This window comes from Haliotis rubra, unplaced genomic scaffold, assembly GCF_003918875.1.
Source record: "Haliotis rubra isolate DU_JTF1 unplaced genomic scaffold, ASM391887v1 Scf10, whole genome shotgun sequence".
NCBI lineage: Eukaryota > Metazoa > Mollusca > Gastropoda > Lepetellida > Haliotidae > Haliotis > Haliotis rubra.
In genome coordinates, this window is record NW_025764892.1 from 2,883,802 (window position 1) to 2,903,353 (window position 19,552).

At 38.5% G+C, this 19,552-nt stretch overlaps 1 protein-coding gene across 1 annotated transcript in view; it reads right to left on the minus strand.

Annotated features, from left to right (window-relative positions):
* LOC124266065 (adhesion G protein-coupled receptor L3-like) overlaps positions 1-19,552 on the minus strand; it is an 83,533-nt gene that overhangs the window by 2,136 nt on the left and 61,845 nt on the right. The window contains exons 7-24 of the mRNA XM_046700884.1: positions 17,634-17,752; positions 15,643-15,840; positions 14,913-15,096; positions 13,969-14,115; positions 13,298-13,572; positions 12,553-12,602; positions 12,185-12,308; positions 11,739-11,842; positions 10,964-11,066; positions 10,301-10,454; positions 8,516-8,582; positions 5,950-6,016; positions 4,757-4,852; positions 4,585-4,607; positions 3,043-3,111; positions 1,123-1,291; positions 337-465; positions 95-185 (exon numbers count right to left, since the gene is read on the minus strand). Of these exons, the coding sequence (XP_046556840.1) occupies positions 95-185; positions 337-465; positions 1,123-1,291; positions 3,043-3,111; positions 4,585-4,607; positions 4,757-4,852; positions 5,950-6,016; positions 8,516-8,582; positions 10,301-10,454; positions 10,964-11,066; positions 11,739-11,842; positions 12,185-12,308; positions 12,553-12,602; positions 13,298-13,572; positions 13,969-14,115; positions 14,913-15,096; positions 15,643-15,840; positions 17,634-17,752 (2,169 nt within the window). The remainder of the gene's footprint in view (positions 1-94; positions 186-336; positions 466-1,122; positions 1,292-3,042; positions 3,112-4,584; positions 4,608-4,756; positions 4,853-5,949; positions 6,017-8,515; positions 8,583-10,300; positions 10,455-10,963; positions 11,067-11,738; positions 11,843-12,184; positions 12,309-12,552; positions 12,603-13,297; positions 13,573-13,968; positions 14,116-14,912; positions 15,097-15,642; positions 15,841-17,633; positions 17,753-19,552) is intronic.

Below are 19,552 nucleotides of genomic sequence, written 5' to 3' on the forward strand. Positions count from 1 at the left end.
CATGGCTTATGAAGGCAGGAGCTTGGTTTGTGAAAGCCAGCAGTTGAATGCATGTCTGTTGAATTGATAATCATAGTTGTTTGAATTAACCTACCTTTGGAGCTGAGGAATGGCTTGGTGGAACTGTTGGTAGAAGCCGATGGTGATCGGTTGCGACGTCGGCCTGGAAACAGCCGCGAAAAGTACTGGAAAGGAACAAAAAATACAATACATAATATCAAGGGTTTCATAAATATTTCATGAAATAATGAATGAAGACTTTTAAAATGCAGCCTCTGTTATTCTACAGTGTGAAATGATATGTCAGGAAAAGTTTGGACTCCTGCTAGAGCTCACATTGTGTCCGGATCCAGATGACTGATTCGGGGAGCTTGATAAGTGTCCGTTGTAACCGCCAAAATTGACTCGGATACATTTTGGCAGCCATGTTGTCCGGCGGGCTATCTTGCGGTATTCCTTCTGAACCTGGAACAAACACACATATCGGTCATGAATTATGATATGTATCCTAATACACGAATGACCTTGTTTCTGGAAAGGCCCACCTACGTCATCTTAAGGGTGGGTGGTACAATCATCGGATTGGAGTCTATTGAAGGCAAACACTTTTTTCTTTCTTTAATATGCCTTTGTACATATCCATCAGAGGATGAAATAACTTACAGATGTGTGGGTATGAAAGAGGTGTAAAATTGCCTTACAATGATGTCTTTTATCTCCACAACAAAAGAATCATAATTAGTTTTAAATTAACAGTCAAATATACAGCTAATGTATTACATAAACAATCTGCCAAATCTGATTCAGTGTATCAATTAGATGTTGAAAAATCAAATTTTTCCATTTGTAAAGATTTTTTTCATATTCTGATAAGAAACCTATGTAATATGCCTTCTCAGTTATCGGTAGGGCGGAAATGTTTACCCTTTTCAGGAACACTAGGTGTCACTGCTGACTCTGATTGATCCATGCACACAATTTTTATACTTAATTGCCTTTAGCGCGCCCAATTGAATCTGTTTGTCATATAATTGAAACTGGTTATTCTCTCGTGTCGATGTTGTATATTTGATGATTTTTGTATGTATGTTTAATTCAAAACTGCAACTAACGGACATATACCTTCTCATTCATGATGCAGTGGAAGATGAAGATAAAGGCTCCCTGCAAGGAGTTGAGGATCGTGAAGATATACGCCATGGCAACAGACTCCTGATTGAGGAACAAAATACCAAAGCTCCAGGTCAATCCCAGCAGCACCACCAGCACCAGCGAACCTTTCATCCAAGCCCTGTGAAAGGGAGATAACTCATATAGTTCACATAAGGGGAAGTAACTCACAACTCACTGTAGTCAGTGTAACTGAATTTGTACAGTTTATAACCTCGATTTTTAGTGTTGGAATGCTAAGGAAATGGAAGTTTGAAATGGAATTGGAAATCATTAAGTGTCTAACCTAAACAATAATCATAAGTAAAAATATCAACTGATATTTCTGAACATTTCTGAACAACATGATCACAATGTTATGAGGTAAAATTACAGTGGATATTAAACAAATATAACAAAAATAATATCAAATATCAGTGTAGGAAAGATAGCCCGTCCCAACGTCCGAGACGGGTGAATTTTGTGGAGGACGGGTTAAAAAAATATCTAGTCCGTCCTCATGTCGGGTCAATTTTAGCAAACCAATGACATATATATAATGATTATAACCTTTTTGAATATTTATTGCCGAAGGTGTTTTATTTATATTTGGAGGACAGGCTAGATTTTGGCAGGACTGGTAAAAAATTTGACCTGCCAGTCCTGTGGACAGGCTAGATTTTCTACATCTTTCCTACACTGCAAATATGTATAAATAATTACCATACTTCAACTACCAATAACAAAAATAATATCAAATATGTTTAAATAATTACCATACTTCAACTACCAAGCAAATAATTCTAAACTTCATGCCAATAACAGTTGCAAAAATGATAATGTACTGTTTCAAATTAAGATAAAATTCGATACAAACATAAAAATAATGACTATTTTGTTTCCTTACCAATAATAACTAACAAATTTTGTTTATGAAACTAAAATATCAGAGAAATAAATGATTGTGTCAAAGTGCAGTAAGGTTGTATTTAATTGCTAATTAAATCTGAAACGAAATGTGCGATGGAATAGGCAACCCATAGCAGGCTCACACTTTATCCCGACCGCTTGGAGAGCTATCAAGGGGAGGCAACTGCTCCGGAACACTCGATGGTTGAGACAGTTTGTACAACATCACTGGGTGCAGCCGTGAAATGGAATAGTTGTCTATTTCATTCATGGAACACTTGTCTATATCATTTGTTATAGCATATATTAGGAGACATAATGAAATATTTACAGATCAAAGCTTTAAACCAAATTTCATATTATTTGTCAGATTGAACATTTCAATACTTAGTGTGTTTGTTATATGAATTATATTTGCATTTGTTCCATTTATAACAATTTGTAAAAAATTCAATTAGTTAAGAAATTATTCTATATTTTATAAGTACACAGAAATTATCTTTCACCCATTAAAAAATGCATGCTCAGAAAAGATTTAAAGATTCCTTAATTACCCTTTGAAATATATGTACAAAATTTGACAAAAAAAAGGAAACAAACTTAAAATGTTATGGGATAAATAAAATGGATATATTTATAATTTAATGAAACAAAAGTTGGGTATTTGTTAAAAAAACAAGACTGGCATTCAGTGGATTAAAATACAAATAAAACATGAAGTGGATAAGGAAATGTAAGGTTTTGATAACTTTAAAGGTAGAAACAAAAACTATCAGTACATTGTCCATAAATATCAAGGCTACTTTCATTTAAGCATTAATATATATTTTTCAGTTGAAAAAATTAACAAACTAAAAACAAATTTGTTAAAATGATTATGTCAAACAGTAGCTGATAGTTATAGACAAAGACCAGACACTGGAATGAATCAAATTGCAAAATGAAAGGGATAAGGGTATCTATATCACTCCAAGACAATCTTACGGAAGCTCCTTCAACACTTTGGGTAGGCGCTGTGGTCTACCAGTAATAGAGGCAATGTCACTCTCACTACTGCCATAGACGCAAGCACAAAACAGAACAACAGATCTCCATTTTGACATTTTTCAAGAATTACATATTTTATATTGATCAACTTGCATAACAAGACTAAAAATCATATCTGCTGTTACCTCTATGTGAGAAATAGAACAAACTTTGTGTACACTTAAGCAAGAATATGATATTTTTCTATAAACAGTCACTGTAAGTGAATAGTATTGTGTTACACTTCACCCTGAAATATTCCTCAGGGAAAGAGCCTTTCAAAATTTCCCACTAGACACAGGACCAGTGGACATTAAGTAGTGGTCATGTCTGTACTTCACTGGTCAAAAATAACTATCAATACCAAATTCACTGGAAACCAGGACCAATCAAAACATATATTTTAGTGGTCCTGATGAATTTTTACTAGCCAGGGACCACAGACCAGCATAAATTTTGCAGTGTTCCTTAACTTAGGTTACTGAACAGCAATTCTGGACAAGACAACCAGCAGGAACAACATGGTCAATCATTTACATCATTGGCCAATTTGACAGCTCAAAACCTCACAGCTGAACACCCAATTCATGAAAGTCAGCCACCGAATCCTCCCTAGTCATATATTATGACAAGCATGAGTATTGGAACCCTTACTCTGTATAACTAGAGCATAGTTGTATTCAATACAATGCACAAGTAAGAAACACTGCAACATTGTGATTATGCACACTAGCTGTATCTCCTCTACACATTCTACCCTGACACTGAAGATAGATCTAAGTTGATTGGTTAATAGTAATAAATCTGAAGTGGTTGATAATGACAAATAATTTCAGGGCAGTTTCATGTCATGTAGGAATAATTTGCATACAAGGACCTTGGTATAATGTAAAGAGACATGTCGTTGAAAAGGTCTGCAGTTAGAATTATCCAGGGGCTTTTATTCATGGTATTTTAAATATGGACAAAGAATTTGCCTGATGAAAAGATCAAAGTTCAAGAACTAGCTATACAAGAAAACACTGCAGCTTGATGAGTCTACAACTTGTAAGTTTATCAACTAACACATATTCACTGCACTGGATACATGTGAACATGTATATCAAGCTGGAATGGAGATAACTATTGTGCTCATAAATTTTGAGGGTGTTCATCACTGGAGTGAGTGAGTGAGTTGAGTTCTACACCGCACTCAACAATATTCCAGCTATATGGCAGTGGCTTGTAAATAATCGAGTCTAGACCAGACAATCCAGTGATCAACAGCATGAGCATCGATCTATGCAAATGGGATACGATGACATGTGTCAACCAAGTCAACGAGCCTGACCACCCGATCCCGTTAGTCTCCTCTTACGACAAGCATGGGTTACTGAAGATCAGTTCTAGCCAAGACCTTTACGGGTCATCATCAATGGAACATTTAGCAGTATTGAATCAATGATGGCCCTACCAAACATATTAAACAGATTTGGGTTTAACTCCTAAATGTATACAAACACCAAGAGATCCAATCCCTCCACCTAACAAGAAGAACAAATAGGACTACTCTAATTCAAATATGCCAGCAGATCAATGTCAATGCAAAACTGTAACTAGCAACAAAGCTACTGTCCCACCTGGGATGTAATCTAACTGTATTGCTTCTGTATAACGAGGTTTGTTGTCTCACCTGAGTTTCTGCAGTTTGGACTTCTCTTTCAGGGAGTTGGGTATTGGCATGCTTGCACATCATGTATATAGCAATACTCAGCATGGCCACATTTACCTGGAATAACAACACTGACTTTAGCCATGGTTAATTCACAACATGACATACTCAGACATTATCAACAAATCTCAACCGTTTTTCCATTTAAATCTGAGAATGAGATATGATAAGATAAGGGAAACACTGACATTGGCTGTGGATACACTCACAACACAATGACATACTCTGACATTATCAATAAATCTCAACCGTTTTGCCATTTTAATACGAGAATGAGGTGATAAGGGAAACACTGACATTAGCTGTGGATACACTCACAACACAATGACATTCTCAGACATTACCAATAAATCTCAACTGTTTTGCCATTTTAATACGAGAATGAGATGATAAGGGAGTATTTTGGCTCAGTTGAAATGTTAACTTTATAGTTCCATAAAACATGAAAATAATACATGCATTGTGAAATGTACTGGACAGAATGCCTAAAGTGAGTAAAAAGGACCAATTTTCAGACTTTGTGACAAACTCTAACTACAATCGAGACAGTGACTTGTGTTTAACTATAAGAAAAACAAAGAAAAAAATTTCTGATAACCAATAAGATCAGGTTTTTGTTACATTAGTGATACCTCTACACTGAATGTTGTTGTAAGTAGAACACATGCAAGATTTGAAAAGACAAATGTCCAATTCAGATTTAAATCAACATCTGATAATTTTCATAAAGCTGTCAAAAGGTTTTGTTTGCTCCCTACATTATATACAGCCTTCAGGCAGAAAGTAGTTCCTACTGTTATTTGTCCTGTCAGTTAAACTATAGCATAGTAGAGGTTGTCTACCACTTAGGTTGATTGGTTGGTTTGTTGTGTGCACTCAGCAATATTCCAGCTATATGGCGGCGACATGTAAATAATCGAGTCTGGACCAGACAATCCAGTGATCAACAGCAAGTGTATCGATCTGAGCAATCGGGAACCGATGACATGTGTCAACCAAGTCAGCGAGTCTGACCACCTGATCCTGTTTGTTGTCTCTTGCAACAAGCATGGATTACTGAAGAGGTTCACTGGTTCTACCGCATAGTTGAAACATAAGATCAATGTATCAAAATGTGTTACATTTATATCGGAATATGTTGTCTGCGTACTTACTGTCATGACAAACAAAGCTGGCCCCACAAAGCTCCAGATGAAGTGGTTTTGGGTGTTTATCCAACAACTGAAGAAAAAACAAGCATTTATCATGAAAGTATTTATTTTCATGTAATTATTTGTCAACTAAAAAATCCCATAGATGCTTGGACTTTACAACCATCATGCCCTTTTTCCAGAGTAACCTTCACAACAAGTGTTAAGACTGTTGTAACATAAGGGTACTTAAATACAAAAACAAGTCTGAACACAATACCAAAATTATACTTCCTTACATAAACCAAAAACCTTTACACAATCACCTTGACCATTACTGGGACTCCTGGGATGTCTGATTATGTTATACATTGTCCACCAGCCTCAAGGTTTAAATGGGCTGACATACCCTCTTTGTTTCCTCCAGGACTGGGGAACATCAACTGACATAGAGTGTACATCAGAGTGTACATCAACCCAAGTCACCCTAATAAACATTGGACAACATTTTTATATCACTGCACACCCAGTCATGATGCAGGTATGTCTGATGTATGGATGTTTTCGTCCAAATCAGTAAGGATAGTCTGTTTGATTGGCATTTTTGAAGTTGATGGATAATAGAAAACTATATTACCTTATGGATAACAACTTCTTTATTCCTTGTGATGAGTGTCTGTATAGCTTCTTATACCATGTCTTGCTTGACAACGGTATAAGAAGCTATACTGACACTCTTGCTTGACAACAGTATAAGAAGCTATACTGAAACTCTTGCTTGACAATGGTATAAGAAGCTTTACCGACGCTTTTGCTGGACAATGGTATAAGACCGACTGACTGAGTTTGGTTTTACGCCGCTTTTAGCAATATTCCAGCAACATCACAGCCGGGGACACCAGAAATGGGCTTCACACATTGTACCCACAATGGTATAAGAAGCTATACTGACACTCTTGCTTGACAACAGTATAAGAAGCTATACAGACACTCTTGCTTGACAATGGTATAAGAAGCTATTCCGACACTCAGGCTTGACAATGGTATAAGAAGCTATACAGACACTCTTGCTTGACAACAGTATAAGAAGCTATACCGACGCTCTTGCTTGACAATGGTATAAGAAGCTATACAGACTCTCTTGCTTGACAATGGTATAAAAAGCTATACCGACACTCTTGCTTGGCAACGGTATAAGAAGCTATACCGACACTCTTGCTTGACAACAGTATTAGAAGCTATACAGACACTCTTGCCTGACAATGGTATAAGAAGCTATACCGACACTCAGGCTTGACAACGGTATAAGAAGCTATACTGAAATGCTTGCTTGACAATGGTATAAGAAGCTATTCCAACACTCTTGCTTGACAACAGTATAAGATGCTATACAGACGCTCTTGCTTGACAATGGTATAAAAAGCTATTCCGACACTCAGGCTTGACAACAGTATAAGAAGCTATACAGACACTCCTGCTTGACAATGGTATAAGAAGCTATACCGACACTCAGGCTTGACAATGGTTTAAGAAGCTATACTGAAACGCTTGCTTGACAATGGTATAAGAAGCTATTCCAACGCTCTTGCTTGACAACAGTATAAGGAGCTATACCCAATGGTATAAGAAGCTATACCGACACTCAGGCTTGACAATGGTTTAAGAAGCTATACTGAAACGCTTGCTTGACAATGGTATAAGAAGCTATTCCAACGCTCTTGCTTGACAACAGTATAAGGAGCTATACCGACACTCTTGCTTGACAATGGTATAAGAAGCTATACAGACGCTCTTGCTTGACAATGGTATAAGAAGCTATTCCGACACTCTTGCTTGACAACGGTATAAGAAGCTATACAGACACTCTTGCTTGACAATGGTATAAGAAGCTATACGGACACTCTTGCTTGACAATGGTATAAGAAGCTATACAGACGCTCTTGCTTGACAATGGTATAAGAAGCTATTCCGACTCTCTTGCTTGACAACGGTATAAGAAGCTATACAGACACTCTTGCTTGACAATGGTATAAGAAGCTATACAGACACTCTTGCTTGACAACGGTATAAGAAGCTATACAGACACTCTTGCTTGACAATGGTATAAGAAGCTATACGGACACTCTTGCTTGACAACGGTATAAGAAGCTATACCAACGCTCTTGCTTGACAATGGTATAAGAAGCTATACAGACACTCTTGCTTGACAATGGTATAAGAAGCTATATGGACACTCTTGCTTGACAACGGTATAAGAAGCTATACGGACACTCTTGCTTGACAATGGTATAAGAAGCTATACAGACACTCTTGCTTGACAACGGTATAAGAAGCTATACGGACACTCTTGCTTGACAACGGTATAAGAAGCTATACCAACACTCTTGCTTGACAATGGTATAAGAAGCTATACTGTTTATACATGTGTTAAGTAAGGTAACATATGCCTGGTATGCCCAATAACTGTATGGCTTCATTAATGGTCAACGCCTAAAAGCACCTGTATATACATAACAACCTACATGGAAAATGGATAAACAGACTGCGAACAATATTGTGCTTGAATGCTAAATAACTATAAAGAACTTACTGAGTTTTGGTTCCGTAACCCTGGTGGTAGACAGCCGCAGAGATTGCAACTATCATGAGGGGGACACCTGCAAATACAAACACTTTTAGAATTACTTCTGTACCAATGCCATGCAATAAATATAATTATAAGCAAACGTAGATACATTTATTAGCTAGGATCCCAGCCTTAGTAATAAGCATTTGTTTGGTTATTGTATAACGCTGCATTATTCCAGCCATATGGCGCCAGTCTGTAAATAATCGAGTCTGGACCAGACAATCCAGTGATCAACATCATGAGCATCACTGACAGAATTTGGGTTAAACATTGGTTTAAATAGTTTTTTATTTAGAACAAAACATGCCAGATTGTTGAAGTCAGGTGTGGTCAGGTTCAAGCTTACCGCACTTTTACAGACAGCAGCAGGCACATGTGTGTCCATACTGATGTCGGTTTTACAGTGTTAGCACACCGAGATACCATGTACAGTGAGACCTCGGATATCCGGACACATTCGTTTTTATGTAAATCGTCCGGATAACTGAATATCCGGATATCTGGATTTTTGGTTTTCATACACCTCAAGGAAAATCCAAAATGTTTATGATCATCGAGCGTTTATTTTACATGTATAGACATTCAAAAACAGCATCACAACCTAACAATCATACCTTTACAATTATTAAGTTTTGAAAAAGTCTTTCATTGAGGACTGCTTACACTGACTTGAATATCGACACACTGCACTTTTATTGCTTTGACTGAATAAACAACTTAACAGTTAGAACTCAATGGTTAACTCAGTGTCAGCTAGGCCCTTCTAATCACCACCAATACCTTGATGATCATTAATCCGGATTAGCAGACCATGTCTCGTGTCAAAACACGTGGGACTCTCGCACTTCCCTTCACACGGTTAGCGGTAGATCAAACCTTCGTGCGGATAGGTGAGTCAATTTTGTGTTGATTTAGCCGGTTTGTTGTAAAATGTACCGTCCGGAAACGGACACCGAATATCCGTTATAGACAGTCACTTTTATAACGTAAGAGATTGTTTTTTTCTAAAAATTGACCGGAAGGCGAGGTTTCCGGATATCTGGGGTCCGGGTATCCGAGGTCTCACTGTAATAATTTAACATAGATACCCAACTAAGAAATGCACTTAAAGCTAAACAGTAGACAACAAGTACCATCTTTTAACATCTTTTGGTATGATGCAGTCGAGGATCGAACCCACAACTTCCACCCTCTATGCAGACGCTTCATCCACTAGGCCACAGAGGCAGTCTTGAAAACATGAGCAGCAACTGACTGCTGTCTGGATATCAGTGAGTGAGTGAGTGAGTGAGTGAGTTAGTATGCTTAAGCAATATTCCAGCAACATCACGGCGGGGACACCAGAAATGAGCTTCACACATTGTACCCATGTGGGGAATCGAACCCAGGACTTTGGCGTGATGAGCGAACACTTTAACCAGTAGGCTACCCCACCACCCTGTCTGCATATCAGGACACACAGCTAGGTCCCATATTGCGACCACACAATCCACATCTTAATTGACCCTTTTAGTAACCATGGCTCACTTGTACCAATACAGCCTACGAAACCTTACAGTCATCCATAAATGTGAACAAATGGAAACCCAGTCCTGCCACTGACCAGAATAAAGCTGTTTTTTATAGTGCTATCCCAATGAGATACCATGTAGCAGTTCACTCCATCTAGAAACAATATACAGTCATCCCTTGCATCTACACAGATCTCGGTGTATTGACTCCATGCTGACCAGTCCTGTTACCTACCGTAGCCACAGAGGTAGTACCACTTCAGTCTGGACCTCTCCGTCTCGAACACCTCGATGAGCATGACGTACAGCTGGACACCTTCCAGACACATCCAGGCAAAGGCCACCAGGAAGAAGAAGTGGAGCAGTCCAGCGATGATGGAACACAAGATCTGAAACACAGCCATCATGGTTAGTCTGTCATCGGTGGTCAGATAAACATCGGATTTAAATCACTGATTCAAACCAATATTTCCACTGTTAAGTCTAATTGTAACAACTGGGGTGGTTTGGTACCCCAGTGGTTAAAGCGTTTGCTCGTCACGCCGAAGACCCGGGTTCGATTCCCCACATGGGCACAAAGTGTGAAGCCCATTTCTGATGTCCCCAGCCGTGATATTGCTGGAATATTGCTAAAAGCGGTGTAAAATCCAACTCACTCGCTCACTCACTAATAGTAACAACTGACTGTAGCTCTGTTATTAACACAGATAACTGTTACAGTAGATTGTTCACCCAAATAAGGTGTGCTTTAATCTCAACAAGACAGCAAACATTGTCTAAAAGTTCTTCACTTTACGGGAAATAAAACCCTAGTCTCCCACTCACAAATCAATGTATTCACTTCAAGACCCACCAAAACACAGGATAGCATCATAAAGGAACTGTGTGATGTACACACCTTTAGTTCTGTTTGATCGATTCCGACCACGAATATAATCTCCGCCAACATGAGGCTGTATACCAAGTGCTTGTGGATGGTGGTTCGGTCACACTGTAGGTTCCTGGTATGACAAGAAACAAAAATATTAAAGCAATTCAAAAACACAGTTTAAATTCTTTTTAACTGCAAGCCAAACATATTACAGCTATATTTGAGAGCTTGAAATGGTCCAAAATGAATCTAAAGCAAGAACACAAGAGCAATGCTCAGCACAAATAATCAGCCTTAACACTAAGACTAAATCTAAATTCTGAATTTTTGTTGGCTCATGCAATAAGCATTAGGAACTCCGATTTATTTTGCATTCTCATTTGGTACAGTGTTAAGGGGTTAAGTTTTACCAATGCACCTATTGCAGTCTCTCAAAGCAGCCATTCATTTTAGCATTCGATTCTCATATCATTTAACCTCAAAACAAGACATATAGTTTCGGACAAATGCGAATCAGATTATCAGATCCAAAAGTATAAAGTAACACCAATATACAGATATGGCACTTCTTCAAATACAATTCAATCATGACTGTAAAACATAAAAAGGATAAAACAGTTTTTTGCACATTTCAATGTTAATGAGGAAAAGACATTTGAGCTTATGTTTACATGACAGCTTCTCACATTCTACAAAATAATACAAAAATGAATATAACATGAGAACAGATAATGCTTTTCGCACACATTTCAATCTGAATGAGAGAAAGAGAAGCATGTAGTCGTGTGTGTGAGCTACTCACTTGAAGGCAACGAAGGTGATCCAGGTGAAGAGGAGGCAGATGATGGAGATGATGCAGCCCACGAGGGTGATGATGCGCAGAGACAGGGCATGACCTGGTGACAGCTGCAAGACAGGGCAACAAGGTACAGGTCATTTCACATGGGACAGACCTGTAATACCTTGTAAAATTGTCCTTTGCTCACAACCAGTGTATGAAATAAGTTTGAAAAAAACCCAGGCCCAATGTGGTTTGTCTTTTTTGAATAGCAAGATTAAATAAATACTTCCAAAAGTTGCCAGCCCTGACCAAAAGATACCAGGTTACGGGCTGTCGGACAGGTCTTATTTCATACACCGTTATAACCTTATTTTGCTTTTTTGCTTCTTTGCAACTTTGATGATTCAAGACAACATAACTGTACTGAAAGTTTCAGTCAAGTATATGTATTACGATCTCCTACCAACCTTGGTGCCAGTGATGTCCATGAGGACTGCGAAGTTGGTCAAGTGGTTGCACTTGCAGGTTGTATGGGTGCTGTTTGTCTGGATCATACTGCAGCCATCTTGAGACCACTGGCCTCGCTTTTGACTGTAACAGAGAAACATTCACTTGATACTTGATTCTGTTTAATGTTGTATCCTGCAGGAAAGTGTGCTGTCAACATGTGAAAGTTTGGATTCCTGTCATTGTTTCATCAATCTAACGGGTGATTATTTCCTGTTATCTTCCAAAATTGGATTACACAAGAGGTATGACTTTATTGGAGCAAGCAATGCCTCCCAGGAGATATCTATACAATCAAATTCTATCACCATAGCAACAGTATTATTACCTCTCATCCATCTTCCAGTAGGAACACAGGGGGTTGGATTTCACTTCAGGCTGAAACAAAAACAAATTATTCAAACTTTTGATTTAAAAGATCCAAAGATTGAACATCCAAAGAGCTTTTCATGTTACATTGTCCACCATTTTGCACCTCTGATACTTAACTAATCAGTACTAAACATTCAAATAGGGGGAAAATATAAGACAAAATACTAAAACGATAAATGTTCCTCGTGGGTGAGTGATATTACGATAGCTTCTGGAAATTGAAAAGGATTCACGTTTCCACTTAATAGTTGAAAGGAGAAGGGAAATAGCAATACGCATGAGTCAGGAAAAGGAAAAGTAATGTTCCTTTAAGTCTAAATATCTTATTTTTTAAAGTTACTTCTCTCTTTCATTATACAAAAGAATGTGGACTTATTGCTTGTGCACTGATGCTGATCACAATCATTCCAAAATCTGAACTTCATGCTGGACATGAGGGTCATTGTACTTTTTGCTGACTATCAAAACCCTGGACATCGACGTGAAAAGAGTCAACACTCCAACGCCCCCAACACCCAGTTCGCATGGAATGAGGATAGTTTTATGCCAATATTCCAGCCATGCTGAGATTCAGGATTTAAACCCATCTGGTGAACCAAACCTGGATCTTTGCTGTGACAAGCAAACACTTCAACCACTAAACTCCCCTTCCACCCACTCTTGATTGAGAACTATAGCATGTACAAAGGACAAAATCTCACACTCAAATGTTGCATAGTGTATTCCACTGGTTCGAACAACTCGATCTCCTCCCTGTTGTTGATGGAAGCTGAGATGATGTTGGAATTGACGACCTTCTCCTTCTTCTCCTCTTTCTCTTCCTCCTTCGGGGAATTAACGATGATCTCATTGGACATCTCGGAGGTGCTTCGACCCTCGACATCCTTCTGCCCCTCCGGCTGATTCTCTGACAGCATCTTCGGCTGCATGAACTGCTCCAGGTTGTTGTAAACAACGAAAACAACAGTCACAACACCTGCAATGAGAAAAACACAAACATTATAATATCTTATTTCACCAATAATTTTTTTTCCAAATGAACTTTAGTCAACAGTTAAATCTAATAACAACTCAAATTCAATGATAACAAAATAATACAATTAGGTTAACATTGATGTTTTTAATCATTTTTTTCATAATTGAGTACTTGTTTCTTTGGTATGAATCATTGGCTCTGACAAGCCAGTAGAGAGATTGTCTCCCTTTAGACGGTATTCTGGACCCAACACAGTGGTGTATTTGGACATTGCTGGTGAAAGCATGAAACACCATTGACTCACTTGCTCACTTTCTGAGACCATTGAACCTAATCACTGTCTGAAACAATGTCTCTCTTGTCCTTTGGGCTACCCATAAGACAACCTTGTCTTACCTTTTTTGGCAGCATTGACAAGGCTTCGAGCGGGGATTGAGATATGGTTCGATCTCTTATTCCATGATGCCTCCTCCTTGACCTTTTCAGATGGGAAGGTCATGGGTTCAATGCCACCAAGGACATTCTTCACGTTAACCTCCAGCACTGAAACACACCAATAGATCACATGATGTTTGTTTGTTTCGTTAAAATAACACTCCAATATAAGCCAGTGGTGTTTAATTAACCCAGACTAGACAAACCAGTGATTGATGTCATGAACAACAGGATATGATGACACACCATCAACCAAGTCAACAATTGTCTTAATTATATGACCCGTGAAGGTCTGGGCTAGAACTGATCTTCAGTAACCCATGCTTGTCGTAAGAGGCGACTAACGGGATTGAGTGGCCAGGCTCGCGGACTTGTTTGACACATGTCATAAGTTCCCAATTGCGCAGATCGATGCTCATGCTGTTGATCACTGGATTGTCTGGTCCAGACTCGATTATTTACAGACCGCCGCCATATAGCTGGAATATTGCTGAGTGAGGCGTAAAACTAAACTCACTCACTTAATTATAGATTATTCTAACCTCCACTCCCACTCGGGTATATCACATGTATTTGTGTAAATCATTTGCAAGACGACCATGTAATGAACCCTTACACTGAGTGAGTATGTTGTGTTTAACACAACTTTTAACTGTATTTCAGTGCATGGCAATCTCTTGTGGTGAGATGAACTGAGCCACTTACACTGAACATACTTAATGAGGACATATATATATCTTTCATGAATATGAATTAACGAAAGAAACACAAATATTTTCAAGAAGTCTTTCTAGTCTCTCACTGTCATTGTAGTCTAAAATGAAACGATTTCAGAACCAGTGGAAAACTTGAAAGGTCTCACATCCATTAAACTGTACGCCCAGATAATGAGTAACAGTTATTACCGAGATTCTCGCTGACCATGGTGTTGGCATCGTTGACCTCCATGACCTCTGCTACTTGGAAGGCAGACTTCTCAACGCTGATGATCAAAGACGTCGCTGCCTCTTGAGACTGTGACGTTGGCAGCAGGTCCCATGACTTCTTCTGTTTCTGTGACAACAGGTTACTACTTGTGTTCACAAACGACTGAAAAATACAGAATCCAAATATGTAAGCACACAAACTTGAAATACGAAGAAAATAAAAAATATTGTCAAATCAAAATTTAGTTACAGTCATGTAGTTTTCATTTACATTCGTGACAAAGAATGTTATTACTAGGCCTCTACAACCTGCCTCTACAACTGGATGTTCTACAGATTTGTACAGGGTTAATGTAACAGCTACCTGTTGGCTAAAGCTGTAGGCTTGAGGAGTGAGTGAGTGAGTGAGTGAGTGAGTGAGAAAGGTTTGAAGCTGCTTTTAGTAATATGCCAGAAATACCACGGTTGGGGACACCAGAAATGGGCTTTACAAAATGTACCAATTTTGGGAATTGAAACCCAGTTCCTAACTTTTCAGCATAAAAAGAGAACACATTAACCAAAACCAAAATAGCAAAGGACTTCAACTGCTTATTTTCCTGTAAGCAACACGTTTGGCAAGAAAAACGGTCAAGAAACATGCCCACATAGTCAACCAAGAACTGCAATACAACATGAGATCGGCGATGAAGTCTGGTGATGACCATACCTCAGTAAACTTCTCAATCTTCTTCCTGCGAATGGCGACTGGCACATCCTGGGCAGCTTCCATCTCCATTCTCAAAGCCTGGTTCAGCCTCGGCAGCAGTTTCTGGGTCGTGCGTTTCAGATCGCCAGCGTTGATCTCATGTGCCGACACGTCTTTCAACTTTGTCATCACCTCCTGGGACGACGCAACGCCTTGGAACTGTGGGGAACATAACATTTTCTTCATATGTAAACTTGTCTATGGTGAAAAGTGAGCTATGAAGTGGCAGAATTCATTTAAAGTACACATAAACAAAATATTTTCAGGTGGCATGTTTGGCGCCAATGTCAGGCTGCAGGCTATATTTAACTTTAGTACTCAAGAAATGGCAATACAAGTGGAATCCCACAAGTGAGAGGCAAAACTTTAGACACTGTCTTGAGATCTTGTTCAAATTTTCATGTTGTACAGGTTGGTGGCAAGACGCAGTAGTTATGCGTAAGAAAGGGCCACATCCCATTGCAAGTTCCATTGGTTACAAGATAGATCTGGATCTAAGCCATTAACTACTACAAAAGTTGGGAGGTCCATTCATTGCAAGGGATGACAAGACTTCATGAACTAGTTCCTCACCACTTCATCTATGTTTTCATCAATCGTCTTCACCCATGGTGAGACACAGTCGCTGAGGTCCGGGCCACCCACCCATCCTCTCTCTCACTGCACAGCCATCTTGCAGTGCCTGGGAAACAGAGATACAATCAAAATAAATACCAGCCACAATACAACTCTACAGGCGATTGTAAATTTCTATGTATATCTATTGTGATCTGGATTTACACCACTTTGAACAGCATTTCAGTCATAAAACCATTTATTACCTTAAGATAAATTTGTCGAATTCTGATTGGTCAATAGCCAAAGGATATGAAAGCATGTAGGCGGATTTGCCAGGGTGTACAAACCGTATGGGTTGTACAAGTGACCTTGACCTTAGATGAAATGCGGCTGCCAATAAGCTGATCGCTATGAAATTTTGAGTTGGCGTTATACAGGTATGAGTATAACAGAGTAATAAAATTGTTGCCTTAATTTCTTATTTGTTTGTGTAAATAAAAAAATTAAAAAATTAAAATGTTTCTGTATTTCACTTATTGTTTAACAAAACCTCAAATTCGATCATTTTTATCATAAACTAAGCCATCCCCAGTTATCTTCCTTTATGACGGTTCAGGAAAAAACATGGTGAAAATTTTTGCATCTCATTCTACCAAAGATTGGATGTTGGTTTTTACAGATAAGCTAAATAGAGAGGAGTTAGGGGTCTTAAACTCGTCACACAGTGTTTTGAAAGGGTGTACGGGAGTATAAGATCCTTGCAAATTCTGTATGTTCGGAATTTACAAGGGTCTTACAGTCTTGTAAACCCTTTCAAAACACTGTGTATCTAATACTATCAGGACCCGTGAAGATCCGGGGTAGAATAGGTCTTCAGCAACCCGTGCTTGCCACAAAAGGCGACTATGCTTGTTGTAAGAGGTGACTATTGGAATCGGGTGGTCAGGCTCACTGACTTGGTTGACAGGTGTCATTGGTTCCCAATTGCGCAGATCGATGCTCATGCTATTGATCACTGGATTGTCTGGTCTCGAGTGTGTTTAGTTTTACACCGCACTCAGCAATATTCCAGCTATATGGCAGCGGTCTGTAAATAATCGAGTCTGCACCAGATAATTCAGTGATCAACAGCATGAACATTGATCTGCGCAATTGGGAACCGATGGCATGTGTCAACCAAGTTGGTGAGTCTGACCACCCAATCCCGTTAGTCGCCTTTTACGACAAGTATGGGTTACTGAAGATCAATTCTAAACCGGACCTTCACAGGTATATATATATACATATATATAGTGAACATATTCATAATGCCCACCAATAAGCCCTCCAGGGCAAGCTGCCTTTGCCCATCTTCCAATAGGTGTTGTCGGCCATAACACCCCCTCAGCTCTCACGGTCTTGCACACACGAATATTGTATGGACGGTGTGTGGTTGGAGGTCGAGGATGTGGAGTTGTCTCCCTTCCACTACTAATCTCAGCAGGTGGCAGTGTTGGCTTTCTGGTGTTATTTCCTGTAGATAAAACAAATACTCAGATAAAGCTGTATATATGTATTTGATATTTAATAATTTACATCTCTCTCTAACATATCCTGCCACTGATACTACAATATTAAGATTATTAATCCAGATTCAACATGATTTGTGCAGGAATAAATTTTCATTAAACAAAAAGTGATGGTTAAAGTTTATTTTCAACATCGCTGCTCAATAGAGATAATTTTACACATTGACTCAAGATGGACATCAATTTTATTTAGCAAAGAAATTCCTTTTTGTCTACAGAGTTAATGAAGAGAGAAATCTGGCCTTGATAGTTAAGAGGAATTATTAATATTGGAAAAAAAGTAAAAATTATTAATATTAATTCAGAAGAAATTAGAAAAAAGATAACATTAGAGCAAACATATTGCAGAGTTGTGAACACAGTGTTGCAGTGAGTGCACTCGGTCAAACTTACTTGTGCAACACAACACTTGAAGCACTAAATTTCTAAAACAATTGCAAAAGAAAACAATTACCCCAAAAATAAAAAAGGGTTTTATTTACACAAGCAAAGTCCCATAAATATTCCTAAAAAAATAATACCAATTCTTCTGTGACCAAAAGGTTTGACTGTCCGTCAAGTGCTACACCAAACCAAAAAAATGGTAGAGTGACTCAATATATCACAACACATAAGCTGTGTGTATATGGTGCAATATTATCCTGGTTAAATACGACAGTATATTGTCCACAAGCTACACCACAATATATGACCACTGATCAGTAGTATATTTCCACCTGTAGGAAATGAAATACATGAGTAAGCTGTGATTAGATGTCTCCCATCTGTTTGAAACTGACGTGATATTAACACCTATATAGCACACAGGAAGCAAGCACAAAACGGCCATCATGCTATAACGTGGTACATGTACATAACATTTATATCACACACAGTGCACTGACATCTTGAAAACAAAGTCATGGTTCCTCTGAAAAACCTTTTAAAATCCCAAACTTATTTAAGCCAAAACCAATAATCTTTTGATTTCTATAAAAAATCTATATAAAAAATAAAGTAAAAAACAATTATCGTTTGATTTTTATGAAAAAGCAACCCCAAAACATGTGACTGATTCATTTATCATGTTCATTAATACTAAACAATTTGCATTCTCATGTTAACAATTAACTGTTGTGATCATTTTCAAGATACAAGCCAGTCTGTTATGGATGATAGTGCTTTATTCAGAGGAACCATTTAGTACTAAGATGTATCACTCACAGTTCAACACTATATTTAACAATTACCGTTAACGCAGGGTGCAAAATAATATATTTTTCACAATCAGAAATACTCAAGATCCCAAATTTCTCCAGTTTAGCTCAATAGGTTTTCCTAGAATACCCTCATGCAATCCTTAATAATCCAGTGTTTCTTGTCTTAACTCTATGATATCTCTTGTACTTCTGTGATTTTGATTTTGATAGGATGGATTGTGTCTTTCAAAACACATCTCAGCACTTAGATGATCTTAATTCCCACACTGAATCATAGGCTAATGACAGTCAAAGCACTCAGCATGCTTAGCAAACCCTTCCTTCCACAATGTGGGGTGGTAGGGTAGCCTAGTGGTTAAAGCGTTCGCTCGTCACGCCGAAGACCCGGGTTCGATTCCCCACATGGGCAAAATATGTGAAGCCTTTTCCTGGTGCTCCCCCGTCATGATATTGCTGGAATATTGCTAAAAGTGGCGTAAAACTAAACTTGCTCACTCACTCCTTCCTCAATGCAATCTTTGCGATCTGTCAGTATCGTGAGCCTAT